The 18,926-nt window shown below is 43.5% G+C and overlaps 2 protein-coding genes across 2 annotated transcripts in view; one reads left to right on the top strand and one right to left on the bottom strand.

The window, feature by feature from the left end:
* fgl1 (fibrinogen-like 1) overlaps positions 1-5,580 on the bottom strand; it is a 61,621-nt gene extending 56,041 nt beyond the window's left edge. The window contains exons 1-2 of the mRNA XM_068034623.1: positions 5,329-5,580; positions 5,108-5,186 (exon numbers count right to left, since the gene is read on the bottom strand). Of these exons, the coding sequence (XP_067890724.1) occupies positions 5,108-5,176 (69 nt within the window). The 5' untranslated portion in view covers positions 5,177-5,186; positions 5,329-5,580. The remainder of the gene's footprint in view (positions 1-5,107; positions 5,187-5,328) is intronic.
* Positions 5,581-14,932: 9,352 nt separating this feature from the next.
* Positions 14,933-18,926, top strand: part of pcm1 (pericentriolar material 1) — a 294,201-nt gene continuing 290,207 nt past the window's right edge. The window contains exon 1 of the mRNA XM_068034505.1: positions 14,933-15,091. The gene's annotated coding sequence lies outside the window, so the exon portion shown is untranslated. The remainder of the gene's footprint in view (positions 15,092-18,926) is intronic.

Below are 18,926 nucleotides of genomic sequence, written 5' to 3'. Positions count from 1 at the left end.
TACTATATGAGAAGAGAGTGCTGATTAGTTGGCAAGTGGACTCTGATGGTAGAGGCATTACATTGGTATTCTTGTGAGTTGTCCTGATGAGTGTGAGATGAAAAGCTTGGACAAAATGTCTCTGTTTTCAGCAATAACACCTTTCATGTCCTCACAACATCTCAAGTGCTTTACGTAGAATTGAGTATTTTCAAAATATTTTCATTGTTGTAATGTAGGGAAACTTGATAACCTTGTGGCCCACAGAAAGGCCAATTTTTTGCAGTAAATTCCTATTTTGCCTGTTATTTTCATTGGTTAATTCAAACTACTGAATAATTAAATTTTTTAATGGAAACAATAACTTTGAAATATCAAGAGTAGACTGTACTGAAATCTGGAACAGTAAGAGGTGCCATATCACATTACAGGTAAAAGCGACTAACTAGTGGAGTTCCCCAGAGGTTAGTGTTAGGACCCTTATTTTTCTTGATATATATTAATAACCTAGAATTGGGTGTATAGGGCAAAATTTGCAAATGACACAAAACTTGCAAGTATTGTCAACAGTGAGGAGGACCGGGTGCTCCGGTTTCCTCCCACATGCCAAAGACTTGCAGGTTGATAGGTAAATTGGCCATTATAAATTGCCCCTAGTATAGGTAGGTGGTAGGAGAATAGAGGGACAGGTGGGGATGTGATAGGAATATGGGGTTAGTGTAGGATTAGTATAAATGGGTGGTTGATGGTCGGCACAGACTCGGTGGGCCGAAGGGCCTGTTTCAGTGCTGTATCTCTAAAAAAAAGAGGATAGTGATAAAGTTCAATAGGGGAAGGTGGTGGCATAGTGGTGTTGTCTCTAGACTAATAACCCAGAGCCCCAGGGTATTCCTCTGCGGACATGGGTTCGAATCCCACCACAGCAGAAGGTGGAATTTGAATTCAATTAACGGATCTGGAATTAAAAGCTAGTCTAATGATGGCCATGAAACCATTGTCGATTGTTGTTAAAACCCAGCTGGTTCACTAATGTCTTTTAGGGAAGGAAATCTGCTGTCCTGACCCGGTCTGGCCGACATGTGACTCCAGACTCACAACAATGTGGTTGACTCTTACATGCCCTCTGAAATGGCCCAGCAAACCACTTAGTTGTATCTAACCACTACGAAGTTAATAAAAAAGAATGAAACAGGACGGACCGCCCAGCAATGACTTAGGCACCGGAAATGATAACGGCAAACCCAGCCGTGTTGACCCTGCAAAGTCCTCCTTACTAACATCTGGGGGCTTGTGCCAAAGTTGGGAGAGCTGTCCCACAGACTAGTCAAGCAACAGCCTGACATCGTCATACTCACGGAATCATAGCTCACAAAGAATGTCCCACACACTGCCATCACTGTCCCACCAGCAACACAGACCCAGCAAAGGTGGGGGCACAGTGGTAGGCAGTCACGAGGGAGTTGCCCTGGGAGTCCTCAAGATCGACTTTGGACCCTATGACATCTCATGGCATTAGGTCAAACATGGGCAAGGAAACCTCCTGCTGATTACCACCTACTGCCATCTCTCAGTTGATGAGTCAGTACTCCTCCATGTTGAACACCACTTGGAGGAAGCACTGAGGGTGGCAAGGGCGCAGAATGTACTCTGGGTGGGGGACTTCAATGTCCATCACCAAGAGTGGCTCGGTAGCACCACTACTGACCGAGCTGGCCGAGTCCTAAAGGACATAGCTGCTAGACTGGGTCTGCGGCAGGTGGTGAGGGAAAAAACATACTTGACCTCGTCCTCCCCAATCTTCCTGCTGCAGATGCATCTATCCATGACAGTATTGGTAGGAGTGACCACTGTACAGTCCTTGTGGAGACGAAGTTCTGCCTTCACATTGAGGATACCCTCCATCGTGTTGTGTGGCACTACCACCATGCTAAATGCAATAGATTTCGAACAGATCTAGCAATGCAAAACTGGGCACCCATGAAGCGCTGTGGGCCATCAGCAGAATTGTACTCAACCACAATCTGTAACTCATGGCCCAGCATATTCCCCACTCTACCATTACCATCAAGCCAGGAGACCAACCCTGGTTCAATGAAGAGTGCAGGAGGGCATGACAGGAGCAGCACTAGGCATACCTCAAAATGAGGTGTAAACCTGGTGAAGCTACAACACAGGGCTATTTGCGTGCCAAACTGTATAAGCAGCATGCGATAGACAGCGCTAAGCGATCCCATAACCAACGGATCAGATCCAAGCTCTGCAGTCCTGCCACATCCAGCTATGAATGGTGGTGGACAATTAAACAACTAACTGGAGGAGATGGCTCCACAAATATCCCCATCATCAATGATGGAGCCCAGCACATCAGTGCAAAAGATAAGGCTGAAGCATTTGCAACAATCTTCAGCCAGAAGTGTCGAGTTGATGATCCATCTCAGCCTCCTCCTGAAGTCCCCAGCATCAGAGATGCCAGACTTCAGCTGATGCGATTCAATCCGCGTGATATCAAGGAACGACTGAAGGCACTGGATACTGCAAAGCCTATGGGCCCTGACAACATTCCGGCAATAGTACTGAAGACCTGTGCTCTAGAACTTGCTGCACCCCTTGCCAAGCTGTTCCAGTACAGCTACAACACTGGCATCTACCCGGCAATGAGGAAAATTGCCCAGGTATGTCCTGCACACAAAAAGCAGGACAAGTCCAACCCGGCCAATTACCGCCCCATCAGTCTACTCTCAATCATCAGTAAAGTGATGGAAGGTGTCATCAACAGTGCCATCAAGTGGCACTTGCTTAGCAATAACCTGCTCACTGATGCTCAGTTTGGGTTCCGCTAGGTTGACTCAGCTCCTGACCTCATTACAGCCTTGGTTCAAACATGGACAAAAGAGCTGAATTCAAACGGTGAGGTGACAGTGACACACACCATCCTGACTTGGAACTATATCGCAGTTCCTTCACGGTCACTGGGGCAAAATACTGGAACTCCCTTCCTAACAGCACTGTGGGTGTACCTACCCCACATGGACTGCAGAGGTTCAAGAAGGCAGCTCATCACCACCTTCTCAAGGGCAATTAGGGATGGGCAATAAATGCTGGCCTAGCCAGCGATGCCCACATCCCATGAATGAATAAAAAAAAAGATATAGACAGGCTGGTGGAATGGGCGGTCAAGTGACAGATGAAATTTAATGCAGAGAAGTGTGAAGTTATTCATTTTGGTAGGAAGAATGAGGAGAGGCAATATAAAAAAGGATACAATTATACAATTTGAAAGAAGGTGCAGGAACAGAGGGACCTGGGGATTTATGTGCACAAATCATTGAAGGTGGCAGGGCAGATTGAGAAAGTGATTAATGAAGCAGATAGGATCCTGGACATAATAAATAGGGGCATAGAGTACAAAAGCAAGGATTTTATGATAAACCTATATAAAACACTGGTTCGGCCTGAACTGGAGTATTGTGTCCAGTTCTGGGAACCACACTTTAGGAAGGTTGTGACAGCTTTGGATAGGGTGCAGAAAACATTCATGAGATTGGTTCCAATGATGAGGAACTTCAGTTAAGTGGATAGATTGGAGAAGCTGGGGTTGTTGTCCTCGGAGAAGAGAAAATTAAGAGATCTGATAGAGGTGTTTAAAATCCTGAGGGGTTTGGACAACATATTAAGAAACTGTTCTCATTGGCAGAAGGGCCGAGAACCAGAGGAACAATGAGTTAAGGTGATTGGCAAAAAAAACAATGGCGACAAGAGGAAAAGCTTTTTTACACAGTGAATGTTTAGGATCTGAATTCAGTGCCTGAGAGTGTGGTGGAGGCAGATTCAATCATGGCTTTCAAAAGGGAATTGGATAATTATCTGAAGAGAAAAAATTTGCAGGGCTATAAGGAGAAGGCAGGGGAGTGGGACTAGGTGAGTTGTTCTTAGAGAGCGGGCACAGACACGATGGGCCGAATGGCCTTCTACTGTGCTGTAATCATTCTGTGATTCTATAATGAAGCACAATTTGTGTGTTCGCGTAAGCTGCAAAATGTATTCACTTATCATATCCAAAAAGTAATTTTGCAGTGCCATTAGAGGCAACAAAGTCTTTGTCACTGTGCTGATCTTTTAGATTGAATTTAAAACAGATATAAGCAAATAATTTTAAAGCTGTGATCATCTATCAGAATTCTGAATGTTGAATTAGTCAAAATATTAGTTTATCAAAAATTAAAGCTAAAATCTAAATGAATAACGATATTAGGCTCGAGTCCGTCTCATTGCATTTTATATTTCTTGAATTTGTTTATAATCCTATTTTTAAAATTAATGTCAAACAGCTGTAAACCTAATGTCAACTTCACAAAGCTCTAGCTCTGTAATTACATGGGCTCCCATTATAACAACAAAAGAGGAATTGAGGTTTCAGTCATTGGGAGTCACTCCACTCTACACTGACCATTCCTTTCCTGGTGTTAGGGAGAAACCTAACTTTCAAAACTCAGAGGAAGACATTGCCATCGACCATTGTACCAAGCTTAAAATCCCACCTAACTGCTGTTCAAGAAATGTTTGTAAATATGATGGAGCATTTTTCTCTCAATAGCCGACTGCAGCAAACAACAACAGACCACAACATGGTGATAAGAGTTAAACCAGTTGGGTACCTTTCGTGACTTGCTCGTTATTAAAACAAAAAAATGACACCGGACAATTCTGTCTTCCCAAAGTACAGACAATTCCTTAGGAATGTTGCTCTCTTGTCAGTGCTGCTGCTGATGGAGTGAATCATTCCCTACAGCTATATCAGTGTTTACAAAAAGTGCAAGGTTCAGATAGAAATTGTGGAAGGGAGAAGTGGAGGGAGGCAGAGCCGAGGTCAGCGCGGTTTGTTAGTGGAATGTCTTTGCTTGATCCCAGCTGCACAATAGAAAACATCTGGTGCAGTTTACCCTCCAAATCCGTTCTCTGTTTTACCAAAGGGTTATTTCACCGTCACCTTATTTTAGTATTACAGACGTCTAAAAAAACGATCTGTATTGCTTTCAGATTGCAACTTCTAAGTTTGAGGTCTATTCATAGATGAGAGAGGTACCAGCAAAAGCACCTACCCCTTTCTCATCACATTGTATTCACTTACCGAGCGGCAGCAGCCCAGCAGGAAGATACACACCAACAGGGAAGACACACAAACTGAGACACGTTGCATTTCGGAATTTCTGTTGGTAAACATAACATGAAAAGAAAAATAGATGATTCCCCAAGCGGGCTGATATTACGAGACTGAGATTTTGGATTTATAGCATGAAAATAACCAAAAAATACTTGGAATAACTATTCGAAAGACAAAGATAGACTTACTTCGTTCTGCGAATGGCAGCTCCAAGTGGCTACAAGCTTTTTGCGGAGCAGAAGAGTTTTCGATTCGGCTGCTTTCAGGGTTTGTGATTTTATCTCTGGTGAGTCAGTGGGCAGGAATCCTTTCCAAGGCTTATGTCAAAAAACCAGCATCGGTCAGCAGAGCCAAGGAGAATCGGGGGTGACCGCAAGAAAGGAAAACAAAAGACAGAACATAGCCCACTGCACGGATAGCTTGAACTGATTAAGCTTTTACACAGGAAGACAGAGGCAGCTGGCTTACACTTTAAAGGTGCAGTACACAATTAGGTAAGACATACATGTACATATACAGTACTATTTGTGTCCATCTTTCACAGTTCATCTTAAGGGGCGGTTTTATGATTTTTATTAAAAGGTCAGGGTAAAAACTATAGCCAGATCATGATATTTAGAACAAAATTAAGAAAAGGTACACTGTGGGGGGAATGGAAATAACTAACTTTATGAGGAATTTGTCCCAAAATAGTGAAGATTTTTAGTAGTTTAAATATTTAGCTCACTAAGAGGGGCCGGTGGCGAATGTCACTGATTTAGTGATTCCGAAGCCCAGGCTAATGACCTGCGGATATAAAAACAAGAAATGCTGGAAATATTCAACAGGTCTGGCAGCATCTGTGGAGAGACAAGCAGAGTTAAATTTCAGGTCAGTGACCCTTCTTCAGAACTGGAGATATTAGAAATGTAAAAGGTTTTAAGCAAGTAAAGCAGGGGTGGGGCAAGAGATCACAAAGGAGAAGGTGTTGATAGGACAGGGTCACAGAGAATAACTGACCAGAAGGTCATGGAGCAAAAGCAAACAGTATGTTAATGGTGTGCTGAAAGACAAAGCGTTAGTATAGAGAGGGTGTTAATTGACTGTAAAGCATGAAGCACTCCAAGCACAAATATTAAAAAAAAACATTTAAAAAAACAAAACAGTGGGTAGGCACAGTAGAAACAAACTAAACACACTAAAAAACCTAAAATAAAATAACCAAATAAAAAAGGGAAAAAATAACTAAACATAAAAAGGGGGGCCCGTCATGCTCTGAAACTATTGAACTCAATGTTCAGTCCGGCAGGCTGTAGCGTGCCTAATCGGTAATGACCTGCGGACATGGGTTCAAATCCCACCTGGTGGAATTTAGATGCAATTAATTTAGTTTTAAAATTCTGGAATTGAAAGCTAGTCTCAATAATGAAACTGTAATTGTTGTAAAGACACATCTCATTTAGGAATGTCCTTTAGGGAAGGAAATCTGCTGCCTTTGACTGGTTTGGCCTACATGTGACTCCAGGCACACACTAATGTAGTTGACTCTTACTGCCCTCTGAAATGGCCTAGCAAGCCACTCAGTTGTCAAGGGCAATTTGGGGTGGGCAACAAATGCTGGCCTTGCCAGCGATGCCAACATCTCATGAAAGAAAAAGTAGAGGTTTTGTTCCCATTTTCTGCTGGCACCTCTGTTGTGCCTCATCAGGGATCATCTACTTACCCTAAATACTATAATGATCCTGTCCCAGGATTTAAGTTGAAGTTAGTGGGTCTGCAAAATGGCAGGCAGAAATCTTAACCTGCCATATTTTGCAACTTGTTATGCTCACATGAAGTGCAGTAATTGAAAACAAAACTCAAACTGAAGAGTTATAAAAATTGACTTTTCCTTGAAAAAATGGTCAATGTGCTGGAGAAAATGGCCACCAAAGGTCAAAAGACCTGGCCCTGTATATTCAAACAGTCCTTATGTCTGAGAAGAACAAAAGGATACATTCCAAGCAAAGAGGTGTCAATTACACCCATCCTGAACCCATCAAGAGACATTTTTGAATTGAATGGTTTCTTCTGAACCAAAGATGATGTGAAGTAGCCACATTCTGGGCCATTGTGAGTCACCACAGGGAGAGAGATCTATGTCTCCCAACAGAGGCAAGATGTGAGACCATTTTGACGTTTAAAGTATCTTTCTGGGGAAAAAAATATATATAGAGAGAGAGAGACCCAGGACAGACATCATGAAAGCCTGTCCAGCTGAAAACTGTGAGAAATCCAGCCAAAGCAAAAGAAGGTGCCCTGCTATGAATTCTACTTTTCAACTTGTGCAGCAGAGAACTGAAATCTCCTATCTCTAGATTGAAGACTCCACTGCCAGAGAAATCTACAAAACTCATGCCTGCCACTTAAAAAGAGAAATTGACCTCCGAGAAGATTCAACAGGTTTACCGAGAACCCCCAAAACCTACCTCACTTCAAAGCACTTACCCCTTTCCCTCTCTATCTGTCTCTTCTTGTGCGTGTGTGTGTGAGCGAGTGAATGCATGTATGGGTGCAGTTGTGACAATTTCGGCAATGAATATTGCTCATTAAATGCAAGAAAACTGTCGCTGTCTGTTTATTTGACAAATAAAACAAAAGGAGTTAAAATCCTAGCAACAAAAACACTTGCTGCAATCAGTTAGGAGTTGAACAGTGGGAACCACCCACATCCCTCACCACTTGGCCATAACAAACTTCTTACAAAGGTCTGTGGAATTTTAAGCTGTCCATGCCTTACACCTTTACCTGAAGCATCAACATAGAAATTGCATTCCAAAACTCTGCTATCCATACCCTTTCCTCACCACGTCTGACTCACTCATCATTCCTGTTCTTGCTGAAATAAATTCTCCACTTAGGAGTGGTGAAAATGTGGAACTCGCCACCACAAATAGTGGTTGAGGCAAATAGCCTACACACATTGAAGAGGAAACAAGATAATTATATGAGGGAGAAAGGAATAGAGGAATATGTTGGTTTGGAGAGATGAAGTAACGTGAGAGGAGGCTTGTGAAGAGCATAAACAGTGGCATAGACATGTTGGGCTACATAGCCTGTTTCCGTGCTTTAAAATTCCGTGCTTTAATGTGATGTAAATTGGCTCCAGGTCCCCCAATTTTAAATTCTAATCATTATGTTTAATTTTACTCATGGCCTTCCCCATCCCTATCCTTGTTACCATTCCAGTCCTACAAACCAACCCCCTCCTACCAGAACTCTGCATTCTTCCAACTCTGTCATCTTATGAACATCCCCGAACATCACTTTGCCCCCGCCTTTGGAAGCCTTGCCTTAGCTGTCTAGGCTCCATGCTCTACTTCCCTCCTCAGACCTGGTCACTTCTCATTTCCCCCTCTTCCTTTAATACTCTCCTTAAAGCCTAACCTCTTTTGGTCTTTTATGAACGCTGGACTTTGTAGTACGATTATTTTTAAAAACTGTGATTATTTATGTATTGTAAGAAGGAGGAGACATGTGACCTCACACCAACTCTATCTAGAGACAAGACAGGGATGCGAACAAGGAACACAGATGAAAGAACCTTTTGAAAGCAGAATCTAAGGTTGTAACAACAGAAGAACAATGGGTTTTGCTCTTCCAGACTCTCAGATCATAAACAGCTGAAGAAGAAAATATTATTCAGGGTGACTGTTACAACAGCAGTGAGACCAAGGGCTCTGAAGGTGCAAACTCAAGTAGAAGTTTTTAACACCTGAAAACAAAGGAAAGCCCTGATGGTTCTGCTGCGACCAGACTTGTGGGCCGGGGTTTTACAAAGCTCCTGACATTGGGCTTCTTGGCGGGGTGTGGGGGTAGGTGGGGGTGGTGGTGGCCAGAAGATCATTCCAGCAGCAGCCCGCCACAGAGCCTGATGCCAGCAGGGCCAGGCCTGATCTTCAAGGTGGCAGCAAGGTTCTGTGGCGGCCCCCAGCACCCACTGCTGGGCGATGGGACCTGGATTAAAATATTCAAATTAGAGGAATGCATATATTTAAATAACATTGACTCCAGTCTTACCATCAGGCTGTGATCTTCTGAGCGGCGGCTGGCACTCACGCACCTTTAGTTTCCTGTCTGGGGAAAGCAGGTGCCACAGTGGTGAGGAAGGGGGGAGCTTAAGATTGTTAGTGTGTGGGGGGGAGCGAGAGGGGGTCAAATTTGCATCATTAGTGTAGGGGATGGTGGGAGGGGGTGACATGTGCACTTTGTTCAGTTTGAGGGGGGTGAAGGTCAATGGCAGAAGGTAAGTGCTTTGGGGAGATAGAGGACAAAGAATGAATTTTGTTATGGGGGCAGAGAAAGCAATGGCAGATTTTGAATCTGTACAGTGGGGCAGGTATAACTTTAAAAATTTAAATTAGCCGGCAGGGCTTTAAAAATGGCACCAGTGCCTGCGCACAGGCAGCTAATGCCATTGCCGGCGTCAGAAAGCCCGCCCCCTCCACGTGATTGGGTGGAGTGGGGGGTGGCCCGACTGGCATATTATTGTGGGCCGCTGTGAGGAAGATCATAGCAGCGGGTGCTTAAATCCAGCCCGTGGACTCTGCATATTGAAAAAGGCAAATGACTATTGACTTCTAATTCTGGATAAATGCAACAGACTTTTAGAAGTCTGGAGGCTGTAAGGAAGACCAGAAGACACAAAGACCAGTAGTAGCAGTCTCAGAAGAGTGAGACAGAAAACATCTGCTTTCAGAACACTGATGTAATGAAAGGCTGCTAAGACTTGAACCCAATTCGAAAGCTGAGGTTTGTGGAGGATAAAAGACCAATGGGGTCATCAGAGATCACCTTACTCACAGAAGTCCAGGTCAAAACTGTTTGGAAGAAGTGAGCGAAGAGGACATTGACTTTCAGAAGGACTGGGAGATCCAACCCATTGCAAATGGGAGGACTTTGGGACTTTTAACTGCAAAGATATCACTTCAATGAGGACCCTGTTTAATGTATAAATGTGGTGTGGGGTTTTTGAGTGTTTTAATAAATTAAAGGGAAATACCTTCCTCTATAATTTAGTCTATTAGCTACCTATGAAGTACTGTTCAGTTATTTTTGATTTTTAGTTTAGTTGTTATAGTAAAAGTCTTAAAATGTGAAACCTTGTCATGTACTTCTTTAAATTGGCCTGGGGAGTTCATATCTCTCGTTTTAATGTTAATGGTCTCACTGAGGTTGTAACAGTCACTCTTACTAATATTATCTTCTTTGGCTCAGCATTCATTTTTTCCGATCATGCCTCTGTGAAACATCTTTGTGATGTTTGTTCCACATTAAAAGCTTTATGTAAATGCAACTTGTTACTGGTAGAGGAGAAAGCTCATCTATATTATCTTATGAAATAGTTCCATTCCCAAAAATAAATAAGAAAAGCTCCAAGAAATGTTGTTGGCTTCTTTATTTTTTATTTGGAGGATGTCTGATGCTTGAAAAGAATAAATTCATCATATGTGGTCTGTTTCTGATCATTTTATACAATTATTGTATTGTATAGTATTTCCCCAATATTTTGTGGTTTAAATCTAATTATTAGCTTTACTCTGTACGGTGTGTTTCATTCCAGTTTGATGGGCGATAAAATGGGAATACTATGCAAATTACAGTGAGCAATGTTACTGCTAAATTGGGTAATTGCTAGCCTTAGGCTATGACACAAATTACATATAATACCTGATTAAGAGGGGAATAGTCAATTCCTCAGTAGCTTGGTAGAACTCAGAATCACAGAATCACAGAATAGTACAGTGCAGAAGAGGCCCTTCGGCCCATCGCGTCTGCACCGATGCATTAAAGACACCTGACCTGTCTACCTAATCCCATTGGCCAGCACTTGGCCCATAGCCTTGAATGTTATGATATGCCAAGTGCTCATCCAGGTACTTTTTAAAGAATGTGAGGCAACCCGCCTCTACCACCCTCCCAGGCAGTGCATTCCAGACCGTCACCACCCTCTGGGTAAAAAAGTTCTTCCTCAAATCCCCCTTAAACCTCTTGCCCCTCACCTTAAACTTGTGTCCCCTCGTAACTGACCCTTCAACTAAGGGGAACAGCTGCTCCCCTGTTAGAACTGTTAGAAGAGAAATGGTGTTCACAAAGCCCAAACCATAACACGAGCGAACTGAGAACTCCACAGATGAGCATTTTACAAGATAGCTGTACTTGGTCAATATGACTGTTTGGTCTGGCCAGGAAACAAATCTGCAGTTGAACATCTTTTCAGTTTGTAGGTGCCAATAAGGAGATGTGATTTGAACTGTAAACAGCTACCAGCTTGAGCTTTTGCTATGTTCGCAGGTAAGCAACAGCAAAACATCTCTTTAGAAAATGGATGTGACTTTTCATTGACATGCACAAAGATGATCCCTGATGGAATTGATTATTTTTAGCCTTAACATCTATTGGGGCTTCATGAGGTGAAGAAAAGAGCTCACGTCTGTTCTCAACAGGCGTGGGATCAGCTGGGGCTACTTAGAGTGATCTGTGTGGACATTGCAGGGTAGCCCAAAAATGGTCCTTGACTCCTACATACAGGAAAGTACAGGGGAAAAGGAATATATTGGAGCAGAAGGTGTCAGAAATTTTAAGATGTGATTTGTAGGATAGTTGCTAGAACCTGGATGAAAGAAAGAGTGATTTGCACAGTAGTGTTGAAATGCCCACTGAACTGTCAAGAGTTCACTTGATGCACAGAAGCAGTTTGAGAAGCAAATTGAAATCCCAGCGTGCTTGGGTGGGTATTGGGAGAGAATAAAGGCCCGAAGAAGGCTGAAGACCTTGCATGGTTGAGAAGGAGAGTGGAAAGAAAAAAGACCCAATGCAGGCTCAAGAGTCAGGAGGGGGACTGGTAGAGACAAAGGCCCAGAAAGGGCTAAGAAGTCAAATTATATTATGTAGCTAGGAGAATGAGACAGAGTTGAGAATGTAAATTAATTATGTAGAAAACAAATTAATTAAATAATAGCAGCTGGCCAGCTCCCCCAGAAGTTGGATTTCAATTCTTCAGGCCACATCTTTGTTGTCCTGTTATCCTGAAGGCTGACTTGAAGGCTTGAGCCCATTTTGAAGCTAAATCAAACACATACCAGTGCAATTAAAAAAAAATTAATGAAATACGAGCAGCAAATACATTAAATAATTAAAGACGACAGTGGCAGCAAGCCAGATTCCATTACGTAGCTGGGAGACTTCGGTTACAAAATTCAGATGCGTATCATCTGTTTTTCCAGTGCTATTGGTGCCGTTTTGCCTCCAAAATGGCACCTGTGGCGTGCACATGCACTTCTGGTTGTACCAGAAGACATTTCGGTGAGGGCATTAGCATGTGCGCAGGGAGCCTCCACTGGAAGTACGCAGAGTAGCAGATGGTGATGTTAATCAGTGTGTAATGCTGCTTTGACACGAGGGTTGCCAATTTGGAGCTCAATGCTCTGGCTAGCACCCTCTCTTAAACGTGAACAGCTGCACATATTTTCAGCAGCAGAAGGACCCCACAACAATGCAATTTAAAGGGATCATCAACTATTTTCAGTTTAGTTGCTGATTGATTTTTACTTGCTCTAGCTGAAATTAGGGGAATGTTTGGTGATTTCTGGAGTTGTTCAAAGTTGCTGAAGTCTACAGGGAGTGATGTGGCATGTACTGAAGAACTTTGTCCTCAACTTGCTCCCAGACATGGTTGCAGTAGTTTACATACCCCTTAGCCAACAGCATGATGGGGAGAATGAGCAGAGGAAACAATTAGCAAGTGGTGCATGCTTATGCCATCTGAACTTATAAATCTGAAGAGATTTTGAGATGAGGGGAAGTAGGATGTGAAAAGGAGGGTTAGGTGTGAGGATATCATCATCCTCGATGGTTTCAGCCCCACCACTAGCCACGGCCTCAGTCATGGTCAGTCCAAGAGGGCGAGCACTGTCTACTCCATAGGGATAAGGAAATGCAACCATGCCTGTGCCCCACCGGTTAGCACATGTTGCGTCTGCTTATGCGTCACCTTGCTGTGTAATAGAGAAAGAAGTGTGCCAGTGAGTGTTGTGCAATGTGTTTGGGTGATGTGGCTGTCATAATTGAATAGCTGGCAGTGTGTGCAAATTGTGATATTTGTGTGTGAGATTTGGAGTGGTATTTAGTGTATGAGGGTGAGGTGAAGCTATGAATGTTAAATGTGCATTGTGGTTGATAGAGATTGTTGGTAGGTGAGTGGTGAAGTTGCGGTGAATGGATCAGAATGTGAAACATATGGTGCAATTGGTGGGATAATGCATATGAAGATGTATTCACTGACCTTGATCACTCATGCGAGAGCATTGAACTTCTTTTTTTGTTTGTTTTTGTGGGATGTGGACGTCTCTGGCATTTATTGCTTATCCCTAATTGTCCTTGAACTGAGTGGCTTGCTTGGCCATTTCAGAGGGCATTTTGTAAGAGTCAACCACATTCTTGTGGCACTGCATCCAGGTCCTCAGCGCTAGATTCTTGGCATTGACTGCACAGCTATCTAGTCCCACTGCCTTCTGAGAGTTTGTCTGGAGGAGGGCCTCCAGGCTCCATTCAGATAGATGACATCTCACCTCCTCTGCACCTTCTCAAACAAGGCATTCAGTGCAGCTCTCTGCCATGTTATGTCATTCTCATGTCTTTCCCAGGTCAAACTTAGTTTTGCATTGATTTCCAGAATCTGCTCAAGCCACAGTTCATCTCCCCTTTAAGTACTACAGCTACCTTTAACTTGCGCTAGCCTCTCACAATTTTATGCTCCCTGCTCAGGGTGCAGCCACTCAACAGCACGTTTAGTACTGCACAGTACAGTCATTTAAATGAGGAGACAGCACAAAGTTTGCGTATTGTCTGCCTTGGAGGTAACAAGGGCATGTTAATCTTGTATAATCCCCACACTCGTTTCAGGCCTTATTGTATTTTGTGGCAAGAATGTCACCACCAGTGGTGGGAGGACTGGAAGGCAGGTCATTTTACCAGGCATGACCATGTGAGCTGTTAAATTCACGACAGCAGGCATTATTTAAGGCAAGACTTTAGGTGCATAATGTCATGAAGTGACAAAAATCATGGCACAGGAAGCAAGAAAGCGTGACGCAAAAATAAAAGGGAAGCAGTAACTGAAAATGCACAGTGAGAATTATCCCTTAAACCTTCATGGGGATGTAAGGGTTGTTTCCATAACTTGGGGATTGAAGTAATTTTTTCGAGTGTAAAATACAGACCCAGAAGACCAAAGAAAATGCCATAAGGAACATTTCCTCAGTAAGAGGAGATATTCACTGTTTTTAAGTCTATATTCTACCTCACAAAGACCTACTTAATCAGTTTTCCTGGATGGAAAGCTCTGTTAGGATCTGATGACTGCAATTCCAGCTGGCTGCAATGAGCAGTACTTGGCTGGACACCTTTTTTTGTGTTGGATCTCATTCACTATTCTTGAATGCAGCTCTAAAGCACAGCACAGGCTGCAACTTGAGCCCTGGCTAATAATGAGCTTTTGAGTTATGTTCAAATGCCAGGATTGGCATCCAGAACTGGGAAGATTGCCAATCCACCCTCAGCTCAAGGGCAGCTGGCCATCGACATCTCTGTTAGATTTATCATAAAGTGGTTGCCCTTGACTATTGGACCCCACGTGATGGGTCTCCTTGAAATTGCATTTTGATTTACAAAATAGAAAGTATGAAAATTTCCTTTCAGAGAGTTGTTTTTTGCAATTTCTTGCTCTGTCTTTCCAGAGAAATACTTTATAATTCACACAGGGCAAAGGTATTGTTCCACTGGAAGTTATTACAGTGCACTTTGTTTCAGCAATGGAGTCAAGTCTGGAAAATATGATCCTGAATTCACACCACTCTCCAGCCAAAAAAAGAAGCATTTTATAACTGAGCACAGTTCGAGCTGAAAGCCAGACCAGCTGTTTTGAATTAACTTGTGAGTATTTTCATATATGTTTGCGACATTACAGACAAGGTCAATGTGTTTGCTCTTTACTCCTTTGATGGTTAATTCTGTGAAAAAAACCCATCAATATGCACAATTCCAAAATCAGTGGATGTACAAAAGCTTCATTGTTCGCTTAAATTACTAACAATTGTGAAACTTTGCCAAAAAAACTTAAACCTCTGCCAGCAATACCTTTTAAAAGGTGGGTTTTATTATTTTCCTTGAGAGGTTTTTCTCCTCTCCCTGCTGCAGAAGGCATTAACTCCTTACTGGGGTTGGGTTCCATAAGTACTTTGCCCAAGAGGCGATTATCTCTGTGAGCATTAGCAGTGACTGCAGAGATCATTCTGGCTGAGTCTAATCCTATAGGCACATGACATCCGCGCAAACCTCTAGCAGGAGTTGCTAGACAACAATCATGAGCAGGAATCCTTACTGATTTTTCCCTTCTTATCTTTAGGCTGCTGAGGCCAATTGTAGCATCATGATCATTGCCTTGGGTGAGATCAGCTATTGCAACATCGACCAAAGACTTAAGTTTAAGATCTTCCTGATTTTGTATGGCTCAGCTTACATAAATTGGATAAATACAATGAACCATCTGTGAAGAACCTTTATTATTTTTAAAACTGAGAACAGCATGGTTCATCTTCAGTTTTTTACCAGCCTCAAAATAAAAAACGGTGTAATTTAAAACAACAAAACAAGCACAATGTGTGATTTCTACCCTCCATATAATAGGAATATAAGAACAGGAGTAGGCCATTCAGCCTCTCAAGCCTGTTCTGCCATTCAGTGAGATCCTGGTTCATTTGTGACCGAACTCCATATGCCTACCTTTGCCCCTTCATATCTTTGGATAACAAAAATCTATCAACCTCAGATTTAAAATTTATAATTGATCTAGCATCAATTGCCGCTCTATAACGCTATGGGCTGAACTTTCACCACAGTGCTAGGAAACAGGAAACAGGTCTGTTTTCGGGTCAGAAACCCGCCTCCAGTGAGAAACTGAATCAAGTTCAGATTTTCATGGAGGAGAGCACTTATTAATTTGGAGACGGGTTTCTTTTCCACTTAGAGCCAGTGGGGACGGGAATGGAGTTGGGTCAGTTAGACCTACGGCAGCCGTCACTGAGGCTGCTTGTTCCTCTGAGGGAGAGATCTGCGGTTTGTGCCAAAGCCTTCCACTGCACCAGAGGGAAGCGAAATGTCACAAGGGAGTCGAAGGCCTGGCACCTGGGTGAGGGCAGACCCTCGCATCAATGATGCTGACCTGGATCTAATGTTGGAGGCCATCGGGGAGTGGAGGGAGGTCCTCTTCCCAGAAGGTGGCGAGAGGAGGCTACCTTGTCATGCAGCATGGGCACCTCTCTATTCAGTGTCATCACCCTCCACCACCAATTCCTCCTCCTCTCTTACTTCCTGCTCCTGTTCCTCCCCCGATGAGCTGTCTCCTTCCAGGGCCTTACCATCCTTAAAGTCCACATCCCTCTCTGGAGGGCCATGTTATTCAGAACACAGCAGACCACCACAATGACCGAGTCCCTTGTAGGAGGATATTGGAGGGTGCCACCCAACCAATCCAGGCGCCAGAATTGTACCTTCAGAAGCCCGATGGCCTGCTCAGTGGTAGTTCTGCTGAGCAGGTGGCACTAGTTGTATCACCTCTGGGCCTCTGTCTGGGGCTCGTATAGAGGGGTCAGTAGCCATCTCTTCAAGGGATTTCACTTGTCCACTACAATCCATCCATGCACTTCGGGGGTTGACGTGAGGATCTGAGCAGGCTGGACTGGCAGAGGATGAAAGAATCATGCAGCTGGCAAGAAAGCAAGCATACACAGGGAGGAAGCTCTTGTTGTGGTTGCAGACCAGTTGAACTTCAAGGAAGTGGAAGTCCTTACTGTTGTTGGATCCAACTGGCCGCGGTCACTGGGTGCCTTGATGGCCACGTGGGTGCAATTCCCTGCAGATGGGGGAATCTAGCGATAGAGGGGAAACCCAAGACCTTATGGCCTTGCGCAGCTGTGTCTGTCATGAAATGATTGTCTGTCCAGCTCTGGCAAATAGGGCATCAGTGACCTGCAACATGCAATTGTGTGCATTTTGGAGATGCCACTGAGGTCTGCAGCTGATCCTTGGAAGGAGCCAGAAGCAAAAAAGTTCAAGGCTTTGACGGCTCAGGCTTTGAGTACCCACTCTCCCTGCCAACTGTGCAGCATCAAGGGCAGCCTCTTACCAAGTGCCTAGTCCACCTCAGTCTCACTTACGGGGCCAGGTTGATGTCCTGGGGCAGCCATGGCTGGCTCCCCATTCTTTACCCTCCTGCTATCAGATAAACTGTTTCTGAAGGCGCAGTAACCTATCCGGCCCTTTAAAAATTTCAGCTTGAACCCCTGACAAGCTCTTAATGAGCTTTTCAACAGTGTTAATTGGCCTTAATTGGGAGGACAGCGGGATTCCTGTACTGCCCTCCCCCCACCTTGGTGATTATTGCTGGCACCGGGATCACGCCTTGAAATTGACACAGACCTAGCGCTGGTATTTTCAGGGCACACACCACCTGCCTCTGTTCATAACTTTGGGGGCCCTGAAAATTCAGCCCTGTTACTCTATTTAAGGAAGGGAGTTACAAACTTCTGTCACGCTTTGTGTGTAGAAGTGTTTCCTGATTTCACTCCTGTAAGGTCTGGATCTAATTTTCAGACTAGCCCCCTAGTCATAATCATCCAGTGGAAGTAATTTCTCTCTATCTACCCTATCTGTTCCCCTTAATATCTTGAAAACTTCAATGAAATCACCCCTTAACCTTCTAAATTCCAGAGAATACAACCCTAGTTTGTGCAATCTTCCATTGTAATTTAATTCTTAGAGTCCAGATACCACTCTGGTAAACTTGGGAGGCGATGGCATACTGGTATTATCACTGGACTAGTAACCCAGAGACCCAGGTATTGCTCTGGGGACATGGGTTTGAATCCCACCACAGCAGAAGGTGGAATTTGAATTCAATTAATAAAATCTGGAATTTAAAGCTAGTCTAATGATGGCCATGAAACCATTGTCGATTGTTGTAAAAACCCATCTGGTTCACTAATGTCCTTTAGGGAAGGAAATCTGCTGTCCTTACCTGGTCTGGCCTACAAGTGACTCCAGATCCACAGCAATGTGGTTGACTCTTACATGCCCTCGAAATGGCCAAGCAAGCCACTCAGTTCAAGGGCAATTAGGGATGGGCAATAAATGCTGGCCTGGCCTGCGACGCCCACATCCCATGAATGAATAAAAAAAAACACTGCAATCCCTTCAAGGCCGATAGAAATGCAATGAATATAATGTATTTAATGGAATAAGAAAGGCATAGCAGAACAGAATATTACACAGACCTCAGAAATAGCATGTAGTTTTAAAATTTAGTTTTCTTAGTTAAAAAGGAGTTCCACTGGGAGACCAGTGGAACTCTTGGAGAAAATACAGAAATGGCTGAAAGTGGCCATTTATGTGGGTGGCAGTTTGGGGTTCAAAATTTGCTGTGATGCCTTGCCAGAGCAGAAGTAGGAAGATGAAGGAACTAAAGGAAATCAATCATTTAAATATAAAATATTTCCTCCTTAGTAACCCTGGACCAATGGATGTACAGAGACAGTGTGTTCATTCCCTATCACTGAAATTAATGGTAGACAGAAAAAGTGCTGATGAATTGGTGCATTGGGATGCAGCTCAAAATTCCACATCTGCCTGACCACATTACCTTTTTTGCAGCTGTGGAATTTGGTCTTCTGTTTATTTAGTACTAAATTTGGTCAGATTCAGCAAGTTACTT

The sequence above is a fragment of the Heterodontus francisci genome, chromosome 1, assembly GCF_036365525.1.
Source record: "Heterodontus francisci isolate sHetFra1 chromosome 1, sHetFra1.hap1, whole genome shotgun sequence".
NCBI lineage: Eukaryota > Metazoa > Chordata > Chondrichthyes > Heterodontiformes > Heterodontidae > Heterodontus > Heterodontus francisci.
The sequence above is the reverse complement of the archived record's forward strand: the minus strand, read 5'-3'. Positions and strand labels throughout refer to the sequence as shown.